At 43.0% G+C, this 15,707-nt stretch overlaps 1 protein-coding gene across 4 annotated transcripts in view; it reads right to left on the bottom strand.

Moving 5' to 3' along the window:
* The window catches only part of CA10 (carbonic anhydrase 10), a 494,596-nt gene that overhangs the window by 408,381 nt on the left and 70,508 nt on the right, over positions 1-15,707 (bottom strand). For all 4 annotated transcript variants that reach the window (XM_078065118.1, XM_078065112.1, XM_078065108.1 and 1 more), the window contains exon 3: positions 7,492-7,566. In XM_078065118.1, the coding sequence (XP_077921244.1) occupies positions 7,492-7,566 (75 nt within the window). The remainder of the gene's footprint in view (positions 1-7,491; positions 7,567-15,707) is intronic.

Here is a 15,707-nt window from a genome sequence, read left to right as displayed (position 1 = left end):
AGCCTGCTTCCCTCCCCAGGAGGACTTCGGGGAGAAAAGAGAGCTCACATTCTTTACCGACGTCTAATAGGGGCCTGTCTTAAGTGGAGAAAATTGGCCATTTTAAACAACGCAGGTAATTAGGTATCGGTGCTAAACCACGGGTGGTTGCCAATAGATATAATTACCTGCATCTTCTAACAATCTTGAAGTCTTAAACCTATCCAACAAGGAAGGGGTGGGAATCTGCATGCTGCGAGAACAGACTGTCCCGTGCAAACCATTTCTCCTTGATTTTGAAGAACGTACCCGAGGATGGTGTGCAGTGGCCAAAGCAGCTTCCTAAGCCCATCCTGATCAGAAACGAAGCTTCGGGTTTCTTTTTGAATCATTCAGACAGAAACTCACTTTCATGATCCCTTGGTGCCTCCCAGATCTCGGAGGAAGAGCGAATTGCTTATAGCTTCTTACTGTCCTCCTTTTGTTCCTGGGATCCTCACGTGGAATACCTGACGTGTGGTCCAGGCATGTAGAGGCTCCTGACTGCCTCCGATCTCAAACCACTTTGCCTCTGACACCCTACGTTCCGGCCACAGTGAAGTTTGTTCCATTTTTTATGCATGTCATGCCCACGCATGACTCTGAGCTTTTACACAGGTGCACTCCTCTGCCGGGAATACACCTCGAAGCCTACTCTTTACACACCATTGCTCCTGAAACCCTTCTATATTCCTAAGTGGTGAGAGCACCAGAAGCATCTCTTGTTCTAATGAGACAACTCAAGGTGGGCTCCCGGATGGCCTCTAGATGGGGGCTGGTCAACAGAAAGACTGAGCCATGTATAGAAGCTTGGAATTTTCAGCCCCTCCACCCACCCCACCCAAGTTCTCAAAAGAGTCAGTAATTGATCATGCCCATGTGAGGAAGCCTCCATAAAAATCCCAATAGTGGGGGGTCTGGGAAGCTTCCTGGTTGGTGAGCCCATTCATGTACTGGGAGCGGTGGTACACCCCAGCTGCAGGGGATGGGAGCTCCTCGCCCTGTGTATTTCTTCATCTGGCTGTTCATCTGTATCACTTATCATATCCTTTAATAAACCAGTAAATGTAAGTTAAGTGTTTCCCTGAGTTCTGTGAGCCGCTCTAGCAAATTAAACTGGAAGAAGAGGTTGTGGGAGCCTCTGATTTGTAGCCAAGTCAGACAGAAGTCGTGGGTAGCCTGGGGACCTACTATGTGGGATTGGCATCTGAAATGGGGAGGTGGCCATCTTATGGGACTGAGCCCTTAACCTGTGGGATCAGACGCTCTCTCCACGTAGAAAGTGTTAGAATTGAGTTAAATTGACACTCAGATGGTGCTGTGGAGAATTATTTGCTGTGTGAGAGAAGCTCCATCCATCTGGTGACCTGAAGTGTCAGAAGTGAAACATGCTGTAGGAGGAGTAAAGGAGACACAGGTAGGAAATGGGAGGTTTTTCCAATGTACCTTCGTAGCCCTACTTCCTTTGGTACCGCTGGGCTTATTTTGATGCTGCTGATGCTGCTGATGATTCATACCTGGCTTCAAGGAGCAACAATTCCTCTGTTCTGATCCAAGTTGATTTAGCAAACATGGAGCCCCTGCTGTATGCAAGGTTTGTGCTATGTCCTGGAGGGGTAGGGTAAAGGGAGACAAAGCTCCTGCCCTTGGAGGCTAGACCCTCCTCAGAGTTCCCAATGCTCCTGTCTTAGCTCACATCTTCCTCATCCTGAATCTTGTATTAGCTTTCATCCCTCCCTTGGCACTCCAGTGCGTCCAGGGTAAAATCTAAACTGGCAGCTGGTATGGCCTTCGATGCCGGGACTCAGGCTGCCCTCCTCAGCCCTAACTCCCCTGAGCTCTCCTTGCACAGTGAGCCTCTCTCTTCCCAGCCTTGAGGACGTTGCCCATCTCCCTCCCCTCTCTGAAACACCATTTCTTCCCTCCCTGCCCTAGCAGAATCATACATGTTACCCTTGGGGACTCAGTTTAGGCACTGCATTGGCTGGGAAACCCTCTGTGCTCTCAAACTGGGCAACCCTGGACACCCTCCATGGCAATCCCAGAAATGCTGTCATGTGATGGATAGTTACCTATCTCCCTCTCTCCCACTGTCCTCAGCATCTTGAGACCACAGTGGAATGTCCTTTGTGTCTTTTTTTTTTTTTAAGATTGATTGATTGGTTGATTGATTGATTTTAGAGAGAGAGAGAGTGTATGCATGTGCGCACAGGGGGAGAGGGAGAGAGAAATTTTAGCAGACACCACACTAAGCATGGAGCCTGATGCGGGGCTTGATCTCACGACCCTAAGATTCATGACTTGAGCTGAAACCAAGAGTCAGTAGCTTAACCGACTGAGCCACCCAGGTGCCCTCTTTGTGTCTTTATCCACCAAGGACCAAGCTGAAAGCAGGCGTCTGGAGAGAACTTTCTGGATGAGAGAGTTCAAGAGGTCAGATTCAGCATCCTGAGAGCAACCCTTAGGAGGTGGTGACATGGAAGAGAAGTTCTTCACCTGCTCTAGGGTTTCATAAGGTTCTAAAAATATATACCCCAAGTGTCATGATTTAAAGCTTTCAAATGGAAGCAACCCCTCGATTCTGATGTCCTAGTCTGAAAAGAGAGAGAGAAACTCCCCATTTCAAACATGGCCATGTGAAGCAGGTGTTGGGGCTGAGAGTCCCCTTATTACTTTTAGTGACTGTCTCTCCCACTAGATTGAAGGAAGCCAGAGGCCATCTCTTTTTTGAAACCCTAGTGCCTAGCATAGTGCCTCCTCGGTAGAGAATGCCTTATTCCCCTACTGTTTTGGATACATGGAATGTGAAAAGACAGTATTTGGCACAAATTTTTCCGAAATGTGTTAAATGTGTGTATTTATGCTAAATGACAAATGTGTTATCTATATGTGTGAAAGAGAGATATACTTTAAATGTCACTAAACAAACCCCATGCCGAATCCTTCAATAACATGATTAACCCAGTTTTTGGTTTGTTTTTTTTCACAGTCTTAGTATAGGTGACTGCTACCTTTGCCTGGATGATTTAAAAAAAAAAAGAGAGAGAGAGAGAAGAAAGAAAGAAAGAAAAGAAAGGAAAGAAAGAAAGAAAGAAGAAAAGAAAGAAAGAAAGAAAAAGAAAGAAAGAAAGAAAGAAAGAAAGAAAGAAAGAAAGAAAGAAAGAAAGAAGCCACCTCATGAATCCTCATGAATCCTTGGTGTCTCTGATATTCTTATCAAAATGCAGGACATCTTCATTACTATAGCCAGAGCTGGCTTTTTAAAATACACATTTGATTGTGTCCCTCCAGAGCTCAGGGATGTCTTATAATTCCTCTATTTTTAAAGGAACTGTGTCTACGCTCTTGACCGTGAAACACAAAGAATCTCACGCATGAGCCCCATGGTGCGCCCTGCCCTGTAGACACTCCCCACACCCACGCTGCATTTCGACCCCATTGCCAGCTCGGTTCACTCCGACATTACCCCACCCTCTCCTCCTCCTCCACTGAGAACCCTGAATCTGGGAGAATGCTTTGGGCTGCAAGTGACAAAAAGCCTGACTCCAAACAGCTCCAACAGGAAGAGTTTTGTTGTCTCACTTAAGAAAATGAGGCCATTCCATGGTTAAGTTAATGCTACCAAGTAAGCCATGCAAGAGCTGCGTTCATTCCAAGTCTCTGTTTCGTCATCTTCGGTGTAGCTTTTGTCCCCACCGTGGACAGAATTGTTTACCCAGGCTCATGTCTATATTAGTGAATCAGTCAGAGTTTTCCAGAGAAACAGAACCAATAGAATGTGTGTGTGTCTGTGTGTAGAGAGAGAGATTTATTTTAAGGAACGGGCTCATTTCATTGTGGAGACTGACAAATCTGTAATTTGCAGAGAAGGGTGGCAGATTGGAGACCCAGAGAGGAGTTGATGTTGCAGCTTGAGGCCAAAAGGTTCTGGAAGCACAATTCCCTCTTCCTTGAGGAACCTCAGTCTTTCTCTCAAGGCCTTCAACTGATTGGATGAGGTCCACCGACATTAGGGAGGGTAATCCGCTTTACCTAAGCTTCACTGCTCTAAATGGTAATCTCATCTAAAAAAAAACACTTCACAGTGGGGCGCTTGGGTGGCTCAGTTGGTTAAGCGTCTGACTCTCCATCTCAGCTCAGCTCTTGATCTCAGGGTCATGAATTCAGGCCCCACTTTGGGCTCCATGCTGGGCATGGAGTCTACTTTAAAAAAAAATGTATCTTCACCAAAACATCTAGAATAGTGTTTGACCAAATATCTTGGTATTGTTGACAAGCCATTTGACACATGAAATTAGCCATCATGATGTCTAAATCAATCACTCTCAAGAAAGAGATTGAAATCACCATTAGTGGGGTAGATACTAATCAAAAATAACTTTCTAGGGCTGGAAAGGGACTCCTTCTCTGAGCACATGGCTGTGTGGTGGGTGAACATAAATAAAATCAGGGTTCCACCTGCAAAGCAGGCTGTAGTTAGGGGTGAGGTTTGATGAAAGTGTGGATTTGAGCAGGAAAACAACAAAGTCTGCTAATCAACAGGCAGGCAGAATCACAATCCTTTATGGATGCCTTTACATGTTCCATAAACCCTATTAGAGCCCTTGTTATACCGAGTCACGGGTTTGTGGCTCATCTTCCTCTTTAGACGGTGGGTGTACCCTTGAATGAGAACCATGTATCAGTTACCTCTTTATCAACAGCCCCATGCATGGTGCTCAGCATCAGGTGGTTACTCCATAGGTGCTTTGAACTGACCAAAGTGGATTATTCTGGTACTAAATTAACCTTGTGCTTGCCATTGCTAGAGAAATCATGTATTTCTTTGCACCACAAACTTTGTTGAAATCACAGATTCACAACTGTTATGCCAACTTTTTTCTAGATATTCCTGCAAAGAACCTATGGGGCAATAAAACTTGCCCAAATAGTCTAGTCATACTAAGTTCTCTTCTTTTTCACACATCCGTAACATGAAGAAAATCCCAGTGGCAAAGCAAAGAACACTCTCGACCTTATACTCAGCAATGATAATAAGAGATAAAGGGTCCACCATTTGCCCTAAGCACCAACTCAGACAAAGTAGGTCATTTGGAGTGTGTCAGATGCTACAGCCTCAGGTCCAATTACTTAATTCAAAAATTCTCATGACTCTTATCTTTTTTTAACAGAGTGGAGTGCCCCAAAGTGTAAGAAGTAAAATCATCAGATGCCAGTCTCCTCTTCCAGGAAGCCAAAGGACTTTGGGACCATTAGATGCAGAGGACGATAAAGTCATTTCTCAGTTGGCCACTGTGTAGAGAGCAGGTGAGCTCACCAATCCAAGGAAAAATTACTAAGCATTTTCCTTGTTCTATGCATCATGAGAGACCCTCACTTGCATTACTATGTTTCCAGTTTATAGCTTTCTGCTTTTTCCCAAGCAGAGAAGTATCAAATTTCCAATTACACTGCTATTGATAAAATAATAATAGTTATACCCAGAACAACTGACATGTACTCACACCATGCCTCAGACATTACCATAAGCACCTTATCTTGCATTATATAATTTTAATCCTCACAAAACCTCATGAGGCTAACTGGGTCCTTATCTCCATTTTAACAGATGAATAACCCAAGGATCTGAGAGGAGGTAGGCAATTTGCTGACAGAACGACCAGTAGGAAGCCAAAGACCCAGACTCAACACCAGGTGTGTCCGACTTGAGTCCTCACTGCACGTTTTATACATATCATCTCCTATAAAGCTGGAAATGAGGAAAAGTTCAGCTTTTTTAAATCAACACACAAAAGGAAAGATAAAACTTTCCTGTGGCTGTCTCAGAAGCAACAACCAAATCAAAAGAGGGCTTTGAACACATGTAAAGAAGGGATGTGCCAACCGAGGGGAAAACATCAAAAATAAAATGTGGAGCAGAAAAGCAAAATTTTGCAGGGCTTATTCAGTATTATCCGTGAGCACTTCGGTCACTACAGAGGATATTGGAGGATATTATTAGTTTGGCAAGGCTCATTATAACCTGGAGGGAATGCCCTTTGTTGCTTCAATTCCATAATTGCAAAGCACAAGCACATAATTATAAATACAATTTCTGGGATGCCTTGAATATGAGAAGCAGATTCCTCAGAAAAACCATAAGCACTCAATCCATTGGCAAGGGATGTCCCCAGTTGTCAAGGATAAAATGCCATGTATCTAGATCAGGCCACATGAATATAGCTTGTGTCGATTAAGTTGTTACAAGATTATTATTAGAAACCTGATCATTTCTGGGTGAATTAATCAAGACCAGTTTCTATGCCCACTGGGCCAAGGAATAAATGTGCCATAGTAAATTTGTACAGTTAATAATCTCAGTTTATGAGGCTATTTGGCAGTCAGCTGGCTTTTTCATGGGTCACCCACCTCTCCCTCACCAAGCTGCTTTCCTCCTACTGGAAAGCCCCAAGAGCATGGGTTAGTTACCGTCCCATGGTACAACTGAGAACGTAATGCTCAGAGGGGTTTAGTAACTTGCGGCGCTCCGCACAGTTGACGTCAGGAGCTCCACAGAAGAACCAGAACACAAGAGACAGCAGCCAAGGATGAACCAAGTGAGCTGGGGACACCGCTCTTCCCACCTGCCACCAACTACAAAGATCTCCACCGACACATGAAGCCCTCTGTGCTTAGCGCCCAAATGGGGAACTCCATATCGACTCCTCTCAAGAGCTGCATTTCTTCCCTTCCCACATCTAGGCAGTTAAAAATACTTTGAAATATCTCACCCGCCTTTCTGTCCGTCCTTCTCCTTAACATTCTTGCTCTTTCTCTTGCCTCTCTCCCAACTAAAGTCTGATACAGCAGAACGAGGAGGACCGTGATTAAGGTCAGAGTGGTGGGGGACCACAGGGACCCCCGCCTTCCTTTGACACTAAAGCCATGGTATGTTTCTGGCTCTAATTTGTCTTCAGTTCTCTCCCCACTCATGCTGACAGCATCCACTCCGGCCATTATTTTTAGCCCATGCTTAGCCCAATCTGCTAAGTCCTGACCACAGATGGTACTAAAGTGACATCAGTGACAGCATGCATCCCAGCAAGCCTCACTGTCATGGTCAGCCTTTCCAGACTTCCTGTTTCATTAATGTTAAAAAAAAAAAAAAAGGGCTCTTTCTCGCTTAAGCAAATTCCAACAGACAGAGCTTCAACCCTCTGTCCTCCGCAGCCCTCTCCCTGGCAGAGCCACCCAAGGGAAAGGCCTAGGGTTGTAGGCTCCCATGGAGAAAGGGGGTCTTGGTGGAACTGCCACTCTTGAACAAACGTCCCCTTGACGGAAAAGTCTTATTCCCACTGTGTACGAGAGATGCCACTGCTCCTTGCAATACCTTCCCTGGCGTGCAGCAAATGCAAAATTCTGGAAATAATATTATATTTCATTCAAATTCTTTCTTTAAAAAAAATAAAAGAATAAGAATAAATGTGTATTTACCTGGAACAAAGCTTCCCTGGACCACCTCCTTGTACGCCCACCAGCCTTCATGGATTTTTGGTGAATTCTGTTGAGCTGTAGGGGGAAAAAAAGGAAGAGACACTGAGAGGCTAGTGGAGGATCCCTGTGTCCTGTCTGGGAAGAAGGGTGAATATACATACAATAATCCTCTTCTACCCACAAGTCATCCTACAAAATGCAGCAGCTACCCTCCTTTTCCTTTTTTTTTTTTTTTCACAATATACTGTCTTTGTGTTTTTATAAAAAAAGCACTCAGGAGATTTCTATGCAAGGGAAATCGACAAAAATTATGTATTTAAGCCTATCTGAATTCCCCTGTCACTTGTCTCTACCTCTGACTCACCTCTTTTCTGCACCTGCCCCAGTACACGTGCGTGCGCACACGTACAGGTGCCCCAGTACAGGTGCGGGCACGCGCACACACACACACACACACACACACGCACACACACGCACCCTCCACTGGGCTTGAGGAGAGGAAGCTGATCCCAGCCACAAGCCAGGCAAGAACTCTACACGTGCACAAACCCCTTAGGAATGGAAAAGAGGTAGGGCATTTGCTAAAAGGGCTGGGCTAGAAGAGGGAAGGGCTTTCTTCAGGCCCCGGGAAAATGAAAACAAGAATATAAATCATCATGGTGAGAGCTTTGGTCGTCATAGGGAGAAACATGGAAAGCCCAAGAAATTGGGACATGGCATAGGGATCTGTGAGCTCATGCTGACAGGACCTCAGGATAATCCTTAACCTTTATGGCAGTTGGTGGGCGATCTGCGGTGATTCTATTACATGTGGGTGTCCGCCCAAAGTGCAGGCGGCACACACACTTGCGTGGATGCCTGAACTGCATTCACATCTCAGCTGTCAGTCACACTGGAAGAAAATAAGGTAATTTCAACCATATCTGTAATTTGGCGAGTACATAGCAAACGTTAAACCTTGACATTCATTGCCTTTCTTTAAATCTTGTTCTTTTTTCAGTCTCCTTCAGATGCATCATTCTGGGTTAGAGAACATGGTCCAAGACAATGCGTTTGAAAGCACAGCTTTGCATAGGGAGGATTTGCCAAATTGGCTTCCCTATGAGCTTCAATAGCTTAGCTCCAAGTGTCTCCCCATAGTAGAGAGAAAATACTTTTTCTGCGTATGACATTAAGCCCGCCGAGGCTTGCAGTTATTTGATGAAGAATGGTTTATGACACAGGACGAGTGAAAGAGAAGCCCACTCCTTCTGGAGATGACAGTGGGGGTTGAGTGGGGGTTGAGTGGGGGTTGAGACACAAATAGAAGAGGGACAAAGAACCTACTTAAGGATCTGGAAAGATATCACCTTTCAAGTTGCCCAGCACAAGTCTAGGGCTTGGGATGCGTCAAAGGACACTGGGTTACCCAGTACCCCATTTCCATGTGGAATGGATAGAGCTCCCACAGCCCTTGAGGAAGATCCTAAAGGCAGCTGAGTGGAAGGCCAGTGCATCTGTTCTGGGGCAGCAGGCAAAGGGAGAAGTGGCCTCAACACAGAGGCTGGAGAGACTTTGTCCAGCCAGGGAGCCAAGTGGAAGAGTCAACAGACTCCTGGTATTTGTGGTAAGGGAAAGACAGGGAGATTTGAAATCAGCTAGGAATTCTTTACACCTGACCAAGTTAAGAAACCAGATCAAGAGTTATATGGTTGGAAAGTTTACCAAGTAGGTGGACAAACGACATTTCTCTGGTTCAGAACAATTCTGATGCTTCCTCTGAGCCTTGATATTGCATGATCCACCTTCCCCCTCCTTCCCAGATCATTGGAGGGTCGTCATAGGACAAAGAGGAGAATGACAAAGGTTTAGAAGTCTGTGAGATCAGATTCACCTAATGCACTCAGACCCAGTGGCCCATTTTTTTTTAAAGATTTTATTTATTCATTTTAGGGCGGGGTGGAGAGAGGCAGAGGGAGAGAGAGAATCTCAAGCTGACTCTGTGGTTAGCGTGGAGCCCGACGTGGGGCTTGATCCTGGGACCCTGAGATCATGACCTGAGCTGAAACTAAGAGTCAGATGCTTAACTGACTGAGCCACCCAGGTGCCCCTACAGCGGCTCATTTTGAAACATTTTGTAATGCTCACCTTGATGATAATTAAATAAAACTCATAGGCAGTATATCCTACAAAAAAACTCAAATAAACAAACAAAAAAACAAACAAACAACTCTGATACTTCACTAAACTTCAGCCTAACTCTGCTGGACATGAAACATGTTCCAAGTGTGGAAGAGATACACATATCTGAAAGCCCAAAAGTATTGAACTGCAGACACCACTTAACAGCTTTGCATTAGAGATAAGCCAGGATTGATTTTCCTTATCAAAGACAGGAATTTTTGAGTTTTATTGAAACTCACAAAATTGACTGTCTTGAACAATTTAAACCATAAATATGGCCTTCTTTCTTTATTCCCAGAGGTACTTGGGAAAGCCATGTTCTCTTTTTTTTTCTAATTTTATTTTATTTAAATTCAATTAACATACAGTGTATTATTAGTTTCAGAGATAGAGTTCAGTGATTCATCAGTCTTATATAACACCCAGTGCTCATTACATCATGTGCCTTCCTTAATGCCCATAACCCAGTTACCCCACACCCCCCCAGCAACCGTCAGTTTGTTTCCTATGATTAAAGTCTCTTATGGTTTGACTCCCTCTCTGATTTTGTCTTATTTTACTTTTCCCTCACTTCCCCTATGATCCTCTGTTTTGTTTCTTAAATTCCACATATGAGTGAAATCTTATGATAACTGGCTTTCTCTGATTGATTTATTTCACTTAGCATAATACCCTCTAGTTCCATCCATGTCATTGCAAATGGTAAAGTTTCGCTTTTTTAATGGCTGAGTAATATTCCATTATATATACATACCACATCTTCTTTATCCATTCATCTGTCGATGGACATCTAAGGCTCTTTTCATAGTCTGGCTATTGTGGACACTGCTGCTATAAAGCGGTGCAGGCACCCCTTCAGATTACTACGTTTGTATCTTTTGGGTAAATACCTAGTAGTGCAATTGCTGGGTCATAGGGTAGTTCTATTTTTAACTTTTTGAGGAACCTCCATACTGTTTTCCAGAGTGGCTGCACCAGCTTGCATTCCCACCAGCAATGTAAGAGGGTTCCCCTTTCTCCACATCCTCACCAACATTTGTTGTTTCCTGACTTGTTAATTTTAGCCATTCTGACTGGTGTAGGGTGGTATCTCATTGCACCAAAAGCCATAAGATACCTAGGAATAAACCTAACCAAAGAGGTAAAAGATCTGTACTCTGAAAACTATAAAACACTTATGAAAGAAATTGAGAAAGACACAAAGAAATGGAAAAATGTTCCATGCTCGGAAAAACAAATATTGTTAAAATGTCTATGCTACCCAGAGCAATCTACACATTCAATGCAGTCCCTATCAAAATACCACCAACAGGGGCGCCTAGGTGGCTCAGTTGGTTAAGGGTCTGCCTTCGGCTCCGGTCATGATCCCAGGGTCCTGGGATCAAGCCCTGCATCAGGCTCCCTGCTCAGTGGAGAGCCTGCTTCTCCCTCTCCCTCTGCAGTTCCCCCTGGTTGTTGTCTCTCTCTGTCAGATAAATAAAATCTTTTAAATTAAAAAAAAAAAATACCACCAACATTTTTCAAAGAGCTGGAACAAATAATCCTAAAATTTGTATGGAACTAGAAAAGACTTAGAATAGCCAAAGGATGTTGAAAAAGAAAACCAAGCTGGTGGCATCACAATTCCAGACTTCAAGCTCTATTACAAAGCTCTAATCATCAGAAAAAGTATGGTACTGGCACAAAAACAGACACATAGATCAATCGAACAGAATAGAGAACCCAAAAATGGACCCTCAACTTTATGGTCAACTGATCTTCGACAAAGCAGGGAAGAATGTCAAGGGAAAAAAGACAGTCTCTTCAACAAATGGTCCTGGGGAAATTGGACAGCCACATGCAGAAGAACGAAACTGGACCATTTTCTTACACCACACAGAAAGATAAACTCAAAATGGCTGTAAGACCTAAATGTGATACAGGAATCCATCAGAGTCCTAGAGGAGAATGCAGTCAGTAACCTCTGTGACCTCGGCTACAGCAACTTCCTGCTAGACATGTCTCCAAAGGCAAGGGAAACAAAAGCAAAAATGAACTATTGGGACTTTTTATCATCAAGATAAAAAGCTTTTGCACAGCAAAGGAAACAGTTGACAAAAACAAAGGACAACTGACAAAATGGGAGAAGATATTTGTAAATGTTTTATCAGATAAAGGGCTAGTATCCAAAGTCTATAAAGAACTTATCAAACTCAACACCCAAAAAACAAGTAATCCAGTGAAGAAATGGGCAGAAGACATGAACAGACATTTCTCCAAAGAAGACATCCAAATGGCCAACAGACACAGGAAAAAATACTCAACATCACTTGGCATCAGGGAAAAGCAAATCAAAACCACAATGAGAAGCCACACTCTCTTGTATATATCTCATCATTACAAGTGAGGATCTTCACAGCACTCAAAAATTTCTGTTTTATATTAAATATTTTTACCAAGTTGTTTTACAGAACTTTTCATTGATAGTACTTACACATATCCATTTCAAACAATTAACACAGTGCTTTAGCTATAATGTAAAGGAGAAATAAATGTAATTCATAATAATATATATTTCAGTGTGTATGCTTGAGCATGATGCATTAGAACAGAGATTGGCAAATTATCATCTAGTAGCCAAAGACGGTCCACTGACTGTTTTTGTACCACTCAAAAGCTAAGAAGGCTTTGCATTTTAAGTAGTCAAAAAAATAAATAAAAAAGAATATCTTATGACATGTGAAAATTATATTAAATGGTAATTTCAATGTTTTATTGAAGTTATAAAGTTATTGAAGAATATAAAGTTTTATTGAAACACAGCCATGTCCATTTCTTTACCTATTGTCTATGGCTGCTTTTTCACTATAGTGACAGAGTTGAATAATTGTGACAGAGACCAATTAGCCTGCAAAACTTAAAATATTTCCTATGTGGCTCTTTACAGAAAAAGCTTGTTGACTGTTAATTTATGCACATAATTTCAAAAGACAATCAACATAATGTAATGCTTTAACTGTAATATAAAGGATAAATGCATAATTTGTAATAAAATATATTTCAATTTGTAAATACTTGGTTATGATACACCAGAAGAATGAAGAAGTTGGATATTTGATTGAAACAGGTACAAATAATACAGTTGGGGGGCACCTGGGTGGCTCAGTCAGTTGAGTGTCCAACTCTTGATTTTGACTTAGGTCATGATCTCAGAGTCCCGGGATTGGGCCCAGTGTTGGGCTCTGCACTCAGTGGGGTGTCTGCTTGAGATTCTCTCCCCCTCCCTCTGCTCTTCCCACCCCCCACCTCTCTCTCTCTCAAATAAATAAATAAACCTTAAAAAAAAAAATAAGACAGTTGTACTCTATTGGAGAGGCCACAATCCACAAGTGGCATTGCTCTCAGTGGTGTGATTTTCCAAAATACTGAACTACTCTTGGCAAAGTTCAGAACAAAATAAAGTACCATCTTCCCTTGATAGACACAGTATTTGCATTGCTGGAGAAGAGGACATACTAAAACTATGTAAGAGATACTTTGTGTTCATAAGCAACATGGAGTTTATATGCTCATATAAATAAAAATTTTTCACTCACTTGAATGTCTGCTGGGACATGGGACAATGTATCACTGTTTGAAACTGTCAAATATATTGCAGAGCATATTCTCTGCCTGCCCTGACCCAGTTGGTGCTAAATGCAGTATTTTTCATTAAAACAATCTCAAGGGGTTCCTGGGTGGCTTAGTCAGTTAAGTGTCTGTCTTCGGCTCAGGTCATGATCCCAGGGTCCTGGGATCAAGTCCCACATCGGGCTCCCTGCTCAGCCGGGAGTCTGCTTCTCCCTCCCCCTTCTCCTTCTCTCTCTTGCTCTCGCTCTGTCTCAAATAAAATCTTTAAAAAAATAAAACAATCTCACAATGCCCTTCTTGACAGTCACTGACCTAACAGGATTATTTACAGCACTATTCATCCATGCTAAATGAGAATAAAGCATGTTGAACACTAATCAGAAAACTTTTAGACAAAAGACACATTTCCCTATATATCTGAATTGTAGTGTCAAGTCCACATGCCACCGCATTACACATTTCAATATTTTTTCTTTTTCTTGCCATATGACCATATCCTTAAGAAACTATCATTTCCAGCAAAGGAAAAGCAGCGAGGAAGAAAGAGAAAGCAAAGATGTTCTTAAGATGACAAAAAGGGAAAGCAATTCCAATACAATCCTGAGTAAATCAAGTGTTCAGATTTTTAGATACATTCCTATTCTCTCTCTCTGTGCATATAGGCAACCCCCCCAGCCCCTACAGACACACACAGAGGCCCATTATAAGGAAGACCCATCAGTCTGACCTAAGCACTGATTTAGGAAATGTCATTTTTAAAAAAGATTTTATTTATTTATTTATTCATTAGAAAGGGGGGGAGAGAGAACACACAAGCAGGGGGAGTGGCAGGCAGAGGGAGAAGCAGGCTCCCCACTGAGCAGGGAGCCCAATGCGGGAGTCGATCCCAGGACCACAGGATCCTGACCTGAGCCAAAGGCAGACGCTTAATCGACTGAGCCACCCAGGAGTCCCAGGAGATGTCATTTAAAAGGTAGAAGAAAATGAAGTCCTTGGATAATTATGAGTATTGCAATGGACAGAAGTATTACCGCAAGCTTCTGTTCCATCCAGAAAGCAGCAAAACATCCTGTTCTCCCTTCATGTCCAGTCATTGATCCTTCAGCTACCCTACCCATTCAGAAGTGAAATTATGTAAGAGTTTAACAGGCGGCAAGACAATCAAACCATCTGAATGAAGTCTGTTAGAACGACAGAACTGCAGAGTTTCCGTTTGCTTTCTTTGACATGCCTGGTGAAGGATCCAAACTCGCCCTGCAAAAATCAATCAGCCTGAGCTGGGCCCACTTGCTGTCTATCAATTATAAAATATGATACCTGCAGGCTAGAGGTGAAGAAAAGGAAGGCGTTTTATACAATGTGTTATTGAATGCCATTGTATGCCCTGTCTGGCCTCATACTGTTGGGCAGTTTGGAAAGATAGGACAGCACATTGAAAAGGCACCTCATTTAAAGCTTTGCTCAGGGACACCTGGGTGGCTCAGTTGTTAAGCATCTGCCTTCGGCTCAGGTCATGATCCCAGGGTCCTGGGATCAAGCCCCACATCGGGCTCCCTGCTCAGCGGGGAGTCTGCTTCTACCTCTCCCTCTGCTGCTCCCCCCGCTTGTGCGCACTCTCTCTCTCTCTAACAAATAAATAAAATCTTTAAAAAATATATTTAAAGCTCTGCTACAGTAAGCATGAGTGGCTTGTTTCCAAACAGTGCACCAGGAGAGGTACTGGCTTTTCATTTTAAACCTTCCCAGCCAGATCCTCCTGATATCCAGTGAGTGGAGAGCCAGCTGAGAATTCCTCAGAGCAAACAGGTGAACAGAAAGCAGCCTTAGCCTCTGCAGCACTTTGCTGGTGCACTGGATTTCTTTACTTACCGTGCAACCAGCCCCTGGGAAAAATCCAGGTGTCTAATCAAAAAAATTGTGTTGACAGTAAAAGCTGTCATCACTGCCAGATGAGGAGATACACATAGCAAGGGCCCCCTCTTGATAGTAAGGAAAACATATTTCAATTTTATTCAACTTTTTTTTTCATTGTGGCAGTTTGAGAAATTGCGAGTTTTAAAAGAAAACTCAGAATCTCTGGATTTGGAAAGAGACACAGAATTCATTGCTCCGATCTCCTCTTGGGCAGTTGAGGAAATGGACGAACAGAGAAGGGATGCCCCTAATAAAGAAAAGAAAAAAAAAAATATATATATATAGTGTCTTAGACCAAGAGTCAGCAAACTTTTTCTGTAAATGGCCAGATAATAAATATTGTAGGCTTTTAAGGCCATACTGTCCCTGTCCCCACGACTCATCTATGCCACAGTAACACAAAAGCAGCCGTATACAATATATAAATGAATGGCTGTGGCTGTGTGCCAATAAAATGGTATTTACAAACACACATGGAGGGCTGGATTCAGCCTGTGGTGCGCAGCACTGTGTTGATTCCTGTCTTACAG

Source organism: Halichoerus grypus, chromosome 2 (assembly GCF_964656455.1).
Source record: "Halichoerus grypus chromosome 2, mHalGry1.hap1.1, whole genome shotgun sequence".
NCBI classification, from domain to species: domain Eukaryota; kingdom Metazoa; phylum Chordata; class Mammalia; order Carnivora; family Phocidae; genus Halichoerus; species Halichoerus grypus.
The sequence above is the reverse complement of the archived record's forward strand: the minus strand, read 5'-3'. Positions and strand labels throughout refer to the sequence as shown.